This window comes from Monodelphis domestica, chromosome 6, assembly GCF_027887165.1.
Source record: "Monodelphis domestica isolate mMonDom1 chromosome 6, mMonDom1.pri, whole genome shotgun sequence".
NCBI classification, from domain to species: domain Eukaryota; kingdom Metazoa; phylum Chordata; class Mammalia; order Didelphimorphia; family Didelphidae; genus Monodelphis; species Monodelphis domestica.
The window spans coordinates 19878687-19887972 of NC_077232.1; the positions used below are offsets into that span (position 1 = coordinate 19878687).

At 51.7% G+C, this 9286-nt stretch overlaps 2 protein-coding genes across 6 annotated transcripts in view; both read left to right on the plus strand.

Moving 5' to 3' along the window:
- The first annotated feature begins 438 nt into the window (after positions 1 to 438).
- On the plus strand, positions 439 to 5373 carry TIMM10 (translocase of inner mitochondrial membrane 10). Of its 3 annotated transcripts, none has more exons than XM_007497468.3 (3): positions 439 to 590; positions 4320 to 4433; positions 5088 to 5373. In XM_007497468.3, the coding sequence occupies exons 2-3, from the start codon at positions 4363 to 4365 to the stop codon at positions 5287 to 5289; spliced, it is 273 nt and encodes a 90-aa protein (XP_007497530.1). In that variant the 5' UTR covers positions 439 to 590; positions 4320 to 4362; the 3' UTR covers positions 5290 to 5373. The 3 variants fall into 3 exon arrangements, with proteins under 3 accessions (XP_007497530.1, XP_007497531.1, XP_001376327.1); XM_007497469.3 differs by having other exon boundaries at positions 439 to 586; XM_001376290.4 differs by having other exon boundaries at positions 549 to 714.
- Positions 5374 to 6620: 1247 nt separating this feature from the next.
- SLC43A1 (solute carrier family 43 member 1) overlaps positions 6621 to 9286 on the plus strand; it is a 28331-nt gene continuing 25665 nt past the window's right edge. Inside the window, exons 1-3 of one of the 3 annotated variants that reach the window (XM_056801732.1) lie at positions 6621 to 6976; positions 7528 to 7648; positions 8421 to 8587. In XM_056801732.1, the coding sequence (XP_056657710.1) occupies positions 8434 to 8587 (154 nt within the window). In that variant the 5' untranslated portion in view covers positions 6621 to 6976; positions 7528 to 7648; positions 8421 to 8433. Of the gene's footprint in view, positions 6977 to 7527; positions 7649 to 8420; positions 8588 to 9286 lie in introns of those variants that run through there. The other 2 variants (XM_056801731.1, XM_056801733.1) reach the window with 2 other exon arrangements.

Here is a 9286-nt window from a genome sequence, read left to right on the forward strand (position 1 = left end):
AGCAGGCTGGAAACCCTTTGCTGGATGAGCTGGGGCGTGTCCTCCGCAGGCACCCTCGCAGGTTGGGTGGGTGGAAATACTCGGTCCCAAGGGCCATAAGGGCGACGGCAGCAGTCTGCGGGGCACTCAGAGCTTGGTCAGACAATGAAAACGCCAAGGTCATCCCCTGCATTCCGGGCCAGCCCCTGTCGTCCCGACTTTCGTCTAGTCCTGGCGTTGGATGACAGTGGGAGGGTCAGCGAGGCTGACACTTGGTCCCACTTCCAACCAATTCAAGCACAGGTCAGGACGTCACGGGGTACCAAAAGAACTAACACCAAGGACCCGTCCAGCCGAGCCCCTCCCCCCCACGTGGAGACTTGCAGTCCGGCCCCCTCCAGGCTCTCTGTGACGTCACAAAGGGTTCTGCACTCAGATCTCCCGCCTCTCCACGCACCTCCCTCTCCTTCCGCTCGCCTTCCCTCTCTATGGTCATGGCCTCCGTTATCCTAGAGCGGCCGAGTTGGTGGTGGTGGTGCTGGGGGAGGGACTTCCTGTTTTCCCGGAAGTTCCCCAGGACTTTGCTTGCAGCGGCCCCACGCTTCGGGTAGGTGAGTCTCCGTTGTTGCCAGGGCCGCTTGTGGGTCCTAGCCCCAGCATGTGGAGAGGGTCTCGGGACGTTCGGGGCTCCAGGGCGTTCTTTGTCCGCATATAGCCCCTTCGCATGGGGGGCGGGTGAGTGTCACTGACTAGTACCAGGACCCTAACCGAATACTGCCGGCATGACTTCTGACCTTTGACCCTCATTGCTTCTCCACTCTGCTTTGACCTCCGCTTGTGACCCTTGACCCAGAATCCAAGCGCCGTCGCCCTCCAACCTTAGAAGTTCTTTGACATCCCAGTTTGTTCTGAGGCTAGATTTGAATCCATGACCTCCCATTTCTACGGTCTGGCTCATCGAATCTAACTCTAACCCTTTGAGGCAGAGCTGCCTAGCCTCCCTCAACAGATATTTTAAATTATAGAGAAGGTGAGTCAGGCCTGGAGCCAAGAGAACCTGAATTCAAATCTAACCTCAGACAGTTCCTAGCTGGGTTACCCTGCTGGCTTTTATTTCTTCATCTGTAAAATGAACTGGAGGCAGTTAGGTACCTCAATGTATAGAAAACCAGGTCCTGGGTTCAAATCTCTCTTTAAAAAACCCTTCCCTTCTGTCTTAGAATCAATACTGTGTGTTGGTTCCAAGGCAGAAGAGTGGTAAGGGCTAGGCAATGGGGGTCAAGTGACTTGCCCAGGGTCACTCAGCTAGAAAGTGTCTGAGGTCAGATTTGAACCCAGGACCCCCTGTTCTTGGGCCTGACTCAATCCATTGAGCCACCCAGGTGCCCCCCTCCCCTTCAAATCTTACCTCAGACACTTCCCAGCTGTGTGACCCTAGGCAAGTCACTTCACCTCTATTGCCTAGTTCTTACAGCTCTTCTGCCTTGGAATAATACACAGTATTGATTCTAAGACATAAGGTATTTTACAAAGAAAAATGATAGAGAAGATGTTACCCTGGCCTCAGTTGTAGGGGGTTCCCTCTTGCAGTGAAATCAGTTTCTTTTCCTTGCACTACCTCCCTACTCCATAGGCTAGTGATAAGGTTCTAATGAGATAATGGATGTGAGGTGCATTGAACCCAGTAAGCATTTATTAAACTCCAAGTATGTGCTAGGCCCTGGGAAAACAACAAACAAAACCAGTCCTTGTCATTAAGGAATTTAATGGAAAGTAAGCTTCAGAAATGTCAGCTGTTACTATTGTTGTCTAAGTCACATATCTCTTTTAATGGGAAAGTCTGTTTTCTGGAATTTTAAAGGGAATCATGTGAGTAAGCATTCCTGCAAGGAAAAGGAAAGGCATTCTGGGCAGGGCTCTTAGATTAAGAATTATTCATATTAGCAGTGCAGTCCTTAGTCAAAAATGCCAGCACTAAACCATAAACCATAAACAAAGCAGTCAGGTGGCAGTCAGCAAAGTGTTAGAAATACAAGGAACTGGAATCCAACCCAGTTAGGTCAGCCCCTTCATTTTATAGATGAAAAACTAAGACCTGGAAAGAAGAAATGAGATTGTTTCATTTGGGGGCTCCAATTCCTAGAAAACATAATGATGATAAGAATAGCCACCACCAAATTTGTACCCTACAATCCCATGACATTGTTCCTTGTTCACAATACTCATCGTCTCCTATTTCTATATCTTTTTAACTGTTCCCCATGTATGTAATGCTTCTCTCTCCCTCCATCCTTTGGCTTCCATGGCTTCTTTTAAGACTCAGCTCAAAATCCTACTTTCTATAGGAGATCTTTTGTAGTTCCCCTCACCTTCTTCCCCCCTCCCCCCAGGTGCTTCCCTCTGAGATTATCTCCAGTTTACCCTGTATATAATTTTTTGCATATCATCTTCCTCATTAGATTGTGAGTTCCTTGAAGCCAGGGACCATTCTTTTGTTTTTCTCTGTGCACTTAGTGTAGTGCTAACATGTACTGAGAACTTGATACATGCTTGATGTCGTGAAGATTGGATTTAGCTCTTCCTTTATCAGGGGAGAGCTAAATCCAATCTTCACAATATCTTGACTCGATATCACCTCCCAGGGCTTGTGCTTTTACTGGTACACCTTTGAGAACCCAAGGTTCTCAGTGCCCAGAGATACTGCAGGGGGACTTAAGGCCTTAAGGTCTCCAAGAAATCATTCACCAAATGACTGAACAAACTAGGGTGTATAATGGTGATGGAATACTATTGTGCTATAAGGAATGATGAACTGTTTGATTTCTATAAGAACTGGAAAGACCTCCATGAATTGATGAGGAGTGAAATGAGCAGAACCAGGAGAACATTGTTTAGAGTAATTGAAACATTGTGGGAAGATCAAATGTAATGGACTCTGCTACTAACAGCAATATAGTGATCCGGGACAATATAGAGGGACCATGAGAAAGAATTCTATCCACATCCAGAGAAAGAACTTTGGGAGTAGAAACCCAGAAGAAAAACATGCATTATCACTTGTTTATATGCGTATATGATTTGGGGTTTGGGTTTTACAAGGTGACTCTATAACAAAAATGAACCATAGGGAAATAGGTATTGAGTGATAATACATATATAACCCAGTGGAATTGCTTGTCAATGCCAAGAGAGGAGAGGGAAGAGGTGGGAGAGAACATGAATCATGTAACCATGGAAAAATATTTAAATTAAAAACTATTTTAAAATCATTCATCAAGTAGCATTACAAACTCAATGGCAGACTGTGTGCCTCGTGAGGACAGGACCAACTTTGCTAAAAGAGAGTGGCTCATTCATTTGTTGACTACAGAACAATTACCTTTAAAAAAAAAAATTTTTTTTAACCCTTAACTTCCATCTTGGAATCAATAATGTATATTGGTTCCAAGGCAGAAGAGTGGTAAGGGCTAGGCAATGGGGGTCAAGTGACTTGCTCAGGGTCACACAGTTGGGAAGTGTCCGAGGCCAGATTTGAACCTAGGACCTCCAGTCTCTTAAGTCTGGCTCTCAATCCACTGAGCTACCCAGCTGCCCCTGAACTCTTACCTTTTCAGCCACAGCTAAAAATCATCTCCAGTGTCATGAATTTGGTAGAGGAGATTCATCAGTGAAATCTCAAAGCTTGCTTCTGATCATATGTGGTAACAGTTACTTTTTAATCTTGTTTCTGGGGGAGTAAGCTCTGGTGGGTCCTTCCAATTTGGAAAGGCCCTCTGACAACCTATCTGCTTGTTGATTAATGGACTTGTCAGAAAGCCAGCCTAGTTAGGTTGATGGAAAGTCCCCACAGAAGGTTGGCCAGAATTTTTCTACATGTGGCCACTTGTAAAGCCATCCACTTAAGGCTGGAAGTCAGTGAGCTCTGCATGGTTAGAGAAGTATCCATATTGATGAAATTATGGATGTTTTAACTAATATTAGTAATCATTACACAATAGTTCCCCTTTATGTAGTTTGACCATAAGTTTCCTTCTTAAAGCCCTCTTTACAAGTATTGTTATCTCCCTTTTACAAGTGTGGCCTGACAGGCTTAAGTTATATGTCTGAGAGTTCCTGGGAAGTGCCAAGACTCTGACTAGAACCCAGTGCCTCTGGGATGTGCTTTTCATGTTGCTGGAATAAGCAATTTGTAGCTGGCTATAAACTAGGGTAGAAGGAGGAGGGAACTGGGTCGTTAAAGATGGGCAATGGAGAAATCTACCAGCGGATCTTGGGGTGAGATCCCCTAACGGGTGAATGAGTGCTAGCAAATGATATCTTTCTTTCTTCCTCCATTGCAGGACCAAGGAAGCCACTGTAAACTAGGTGCTGTGAGGGACCGAGATGGACCCACTTAGGGCCCAGCAGCTGGCTGCTGAACTAGAAGTGGAGATGATGGCCGACATGTATAACAGGTACTGAGAGAGATTCTTTTCTCCAACACAAATGCACAAACCCGGCTTATAGGAGTATTTGCAAGATTATAGGAACAAACCTTGTCTTCCCTTGTGCCGTCCCACAAGCAAAAGGAAACCCATCTGATGCATGGTATGCTCAAGGGCAAATCATTTGTTGCACCTCAGTGGACCCGCTCTCTAGGAAGGGTGCCCCTCTCCATTCAGCCTCATAAGCTTGTTTTACCTTAAATGCACATCCAGCCCGTCCTAGTTAGCCTAAACTATATGGACTCTTCCAAATTACAATTGGAAATCTATTCAGATTAAGAACTTGGCAAATAGCAACGGTCTACACAGTTGGCATTTAGGCAGGTTATTTTTAAGTCCCACAGTTGACAAGTTCACAGATTGTCAGCAATTCCTCGGTCTGAGGATGACCCGGTGCTGGGTTTGGGCAAAAGTGAAGGAAAAAATGGGATAGAATTTGGAGTGGGTAGTGGGGGAGTGAGCAGGTGAAGGGGGCTAGCCTTTGCCTTTTGTTTGGGGGGACACTTGAGTGCTGTACAGTGATTGCATGCTCAGTCTGGGCTCTCTGTCAGCATCTAGAATCTAATGGTTGGCCTTGGGCCTCTGGGCATCATGGGATGTTGAATGGATTCTGGCTTTTCCCAGGATGACCAGTGCGTGCCACCGGAAGTGTGTCCCTCCCCATTACAAGGAAGCAGAGCTCTCCAAGGGGGAATCTGTGTGTCTGGATCGATGTGTCTCCAAGTACTTGGACATCCATGAACGAATGGGCAAGAAGCTGACAGAGCTGTCCATGCAGGACGAAGAGCTGATGAAGCGGATGCAGCAGGGCTCCGGGCCAGTGTGAAGGCCCCCAGAGACAGCGAGCACCCAGCCCCGGACTGCAGCCCTCACCCTTTTGCACTTGTCAATAAAAATATTGGTGACTGTGTTCTGTTTGTGAGGGCCGGGTTATTCCTCCTCCCCGGGAGCCTGAGGTCCCCTGAGAACTTGCCACAGGAATGACTATGTTTGAGGGCGGGAATGAACCTCAGCAACTTCCTGTGGGCTTGAGCGCCCCGGAACGTGGTCACCAGGGAGCTGGGGGATGAATAAAATGGAAAAGCTCATTGGGAGGCGAGAATGTCTAGCTTGGTGGGGAAGGGTTGCCCTTCCACTCTCATTGGAATGTAGTTCTGCCCAAACACGGGCAAGTGACCGAGCCAAGCACTATGGTGCAGACTCCTGTCAGCAGATGGCGCTATCTGCTCATTTGGGGCTTTGGCTTCTTTTGGCTGAGAAGTCGCTTTCTCCCAGGATTGTGGAGGTTTTAAAGCTCTAACTCACTTCTCTGAGGAGCCCAGGACTGGGACAGCCCGCGGGGCCCGTTCCTCGTGTGGTTTCTCTCGGGCAATCAATGCATTTTAACGTGCTGCTTCCCATTTGCCCCCAATTTGGAGCTGGATGCGAAAGCCAGTAAGGTTCTAGGATTGGGGCGTTGGAGGGCTTCAGCTAGTCAAACGTGCCCATTGCGTGGAGGGACGAGGCCGCGGGAGCATCCCGGAGTCCTTTGATTCCAAATGGACAACCGCGGAGCTGCTGCCCGCAGGGAGCTGACCCTGGGAGAGGACAAGGCCCAGACGAGATGATCCGGAGGCAGCGGGAGTGACCGGAGCAGGACCCCAGGGTTACTCGGTTCTCGCGAAGGCAGCCCGAGTTGGCCCCGGGCACTGTTTTCGATGAGGTGCCTTGGAATATGAGCCACCTGGAAGAGCCAAGGACGAATAAGAATAGCTCGGGGGTCATGTATCTCTCGTCTTCTGCCATAGCCAGCTTCTGGGCTGACCCCGGGGAGGTGCCGGTTAGAATGATGGAGCGGCCCGGCTGCCACTCCCGGGGATGCTGTTTGCCCTCCGCCCTCAGCAGCTGGCCCTGGCAGGCACCCTGGGACACTTCCGATGGTACTGAGCTTGGGAAGTCGGAGGGGCTGAAAGTGCCGGCTCCCTAGCTCCCTCCCGGGCAGAGAGCAGCAGCCCCTCACCCCGGACAGCGGCTGCAGGCGGCCCCCCTCCCCCAGGCTGAGGTCACTTTAGTTCGCAAATGGGTGGGGCCGGCCTGACTTGTTTTTTTCTTGGGGACCCAGAATTGGACTCCTTCGGGGTGAAGGGGCTGGAACTAGAGGGAAGGTCACGTGCAGGGGAAAGTGAACCGAGAGGGCGGGGAAGCTGCTCCCGGCCTCCCGGCCAGGCTCGGAAGGGGTGTGTGGCCCCGCTATCAATTCGCCAAGGTCCCTCTGGCCCCGCTGATTGGTCCGATGTGGGGGACTGGGGCGGTCCGGGCTCCCGGCCAGCATTTTCCGAGGTGAGCGCTAGAACTGCCGTCGGCATGTTGACCACTTCTTAGCCGGCTCGGACGGGATCTCAGGGGGCTTTAAAAAGAAGGGCCAGCCCAGCCGACTCTTCAGTGCGGGACGGAGGCGGGCTGGGGAGCGGAGGGGGACTGGCTCACGAGCCCCCAACTCGGGAACCGCCTGCTTGGAAAGAAGTGACCCAAAAGTAAGTGCTGTGTCCTACCTCCACCCAGCCGGCTTTCTGATCTGCTGCTGCAGGCCGACCCCGTCTCCTTTCCCTTGACCCGGGGATCTCGCCTTCTCCCTTTGTCCCATGGGTTCACCCTAGCCAGCCCGCAGCAGAAAATCGAGAGATCTGGGTGCGAATCCCCTTTTGTCCGCTGCTTCTGAGCTGTGTGTGTGGCTTTGGGCAAGTCCCTGCCCCTCTCTAGGGCTTGGTTGTGACAAGATGGTTGGGGGGGTGCCCTATCAGGTCCCTTCCAAGTCGAAGCTCCACGATCCGCTCCTGCCTCTTTTCTCGCGTGTCTTCACCTCTGCCCCTTTAGCCCTCCCGGGCTGCCCTGCTGGTCAGCTCTCCCCGGACCCAGCCTCCCCCCTGCCGCCCCCCTGCCGCCCCTTATTGTCCAGTCCCTCCCGCCCGGCCCTTGTGGCCCAGACTGGGGGAATTCTCGGCTCTCTTTCTCTGCCTTGCACACTCACACTCACACACACGCAGGCGCACACATTCACACACGGGCTTTCTGTCTCTCACCCCAGCCTGACCGGCAGCCCGCCCTTATAAAGTTGGTGGCTGCCAGACTTCCTGCCCCAGCCCCCAAGCCCCTTCCCTGGCCCGGAGGTGCCGGGTGCTAGCCCAGGCAGGGGAGTCCTTAGCCAGGTGAGTGCTGGGGCTGGGGGGGGGGGGTCGAAGGGAGGGGAGGAGAGCTGGGGGGCGGGGAGGAGGCAAGGAGCCCGACTTGGGTCCTCATCCACGTGGCAACTGCAGGCTTAGCCAGGATAACTAAGAGTTGGGACGTCTGTCTGTGAGGGGCCAGGAAGGGTTCCCTGGGTGGAGGGGGCTGGGGGGGGGTACTGGTGGGTAGGGGGGGGCCACACGTGGCCAGAAGGGAGTCGGCATGGAGGAAGGTGCTGGAGCCAAGGGACAACAGGAAGAGGGGGCTGGGACCCTCCCAGACTTCCCTTTCCTCTTTGTAGTTGCCTTTTAGGGGTGCTTCTGGGTAGAGAGTTAGAAGGCAGGGATGTGGGTGGCCCCAGCCCTCTCTCTGTCCCCTACTGTCCCTTGTATTCACTAAGCTGGTCATTCTTGTGGGATGGCTGGTTTCAAGGACTTGGGGAGCCTCTACTATTCCTAGGGGAGGTGGGTGGCAAAGTGCCAGAAACAGGCACACAGGACTGCCTTTATCTCCGGAGTTCTGGAGAGGCTCCTATGCAGCCCTGGCAGTGCCCGTTCACCCCAATCCTAGCACTGGTGCTCTCCAGGGGTTCCAGGCCCTCAGGACCAGAGGGAAAGCTCTTTAGGGTGTCCTGTGTAGCCTCTGAGTCTGGGTCAGAGAGGAGAAAGAAAGATCAGCCTCTGAGGCTGCCATGATCCCAGGCTACTTGCAGATTGAGCTCAGAAGCCTGGTACTCACTGCCCTGTTCCTTGGCAGCCTAGAAGCCAGTATGGCCCCCCAACTGGAGCAGGCCTACCAGCGGCGATGGTGGATGGCCTGCACGGCCATGGTGGAGAACCTGTTCTTCTCTGCTGTGCTGTTTGGCTGGGGCTCCCTGCTCATCATGCTTCAGAAAGAAGGCTTCTACTCCCATTTTTGTGAAGGTGAGTGGCAGAATCATGGGGGGGGGGGGCTAAGCTCTTGTGGAAAGATGGTTGGAGTTGGGAGTCTCAGGGCCTGGGTTCAAATCTTGACCTTACTCCTTATGTAATCTTTAGTCATTTAGCTTTGCCAAGCAGCAGCTTCCACTGTCAAATGAAGGGATGGTGCTAGATAGCTTCCAAGGTCCCTTCCAGCTGGAAATCTAGAATCCTCTGATCTCCTTGACTCTTCATAAGAGGCCATTTCTGGGAACTGAGGGCAGGAAGGCTGAAGGGAAATGATAGCCTAGGAAGAAAAAAAAGGGGACAAGGGAGGGAAGAAGTAGCATGGATGGGCCTTGAGACCATGAAGAGCTGGATCTAGACTTACCCACTGGGTGACCCTGGACATGTCCGTTAACCATTTTGGGCCCCACACTAGGGCCTCATGTATAAAAGGCCTCTAAAGTCTGCTTTAGTTCTGAATCCACCACCAGTGAGGATCCTGGGAGGGAGAGTGGTCCAATATAGGCCAGGGCTCTAGAGGCTGGAGTGTTCTTCTGAGCTTTGTTCATGGTGTCGTCTTGGATCGGTCATTTGTTTCTGAGCCCTCTCAAATGAGGGTAAAGTGGTGAAGTAGAGTTCTGGCTTTGGAATCAGGTGGACCTGAGTTCAAATCTTGCCTCAGCCACTTACTAGCTGTGTGACCCTGGGCAAGTCCCT

Excerpts from the sequence above, each read along its gene's own strand:
- TIMM10 (XM_007497468.3), top strand. The coding sequence starts at position 4,363 with ATGGACCCACTTAGGGCCCAGCAGCTGGCTGCTGAACTAGAAGTGGAG. Across the intron at positions 4,434-5,087 it reads ATGGCCGACATGTATAACAG|GATGACCAGTGCGTGCCACC; the intron begins GTACTGAGAGAG and ends GGCTTTTCCCAG.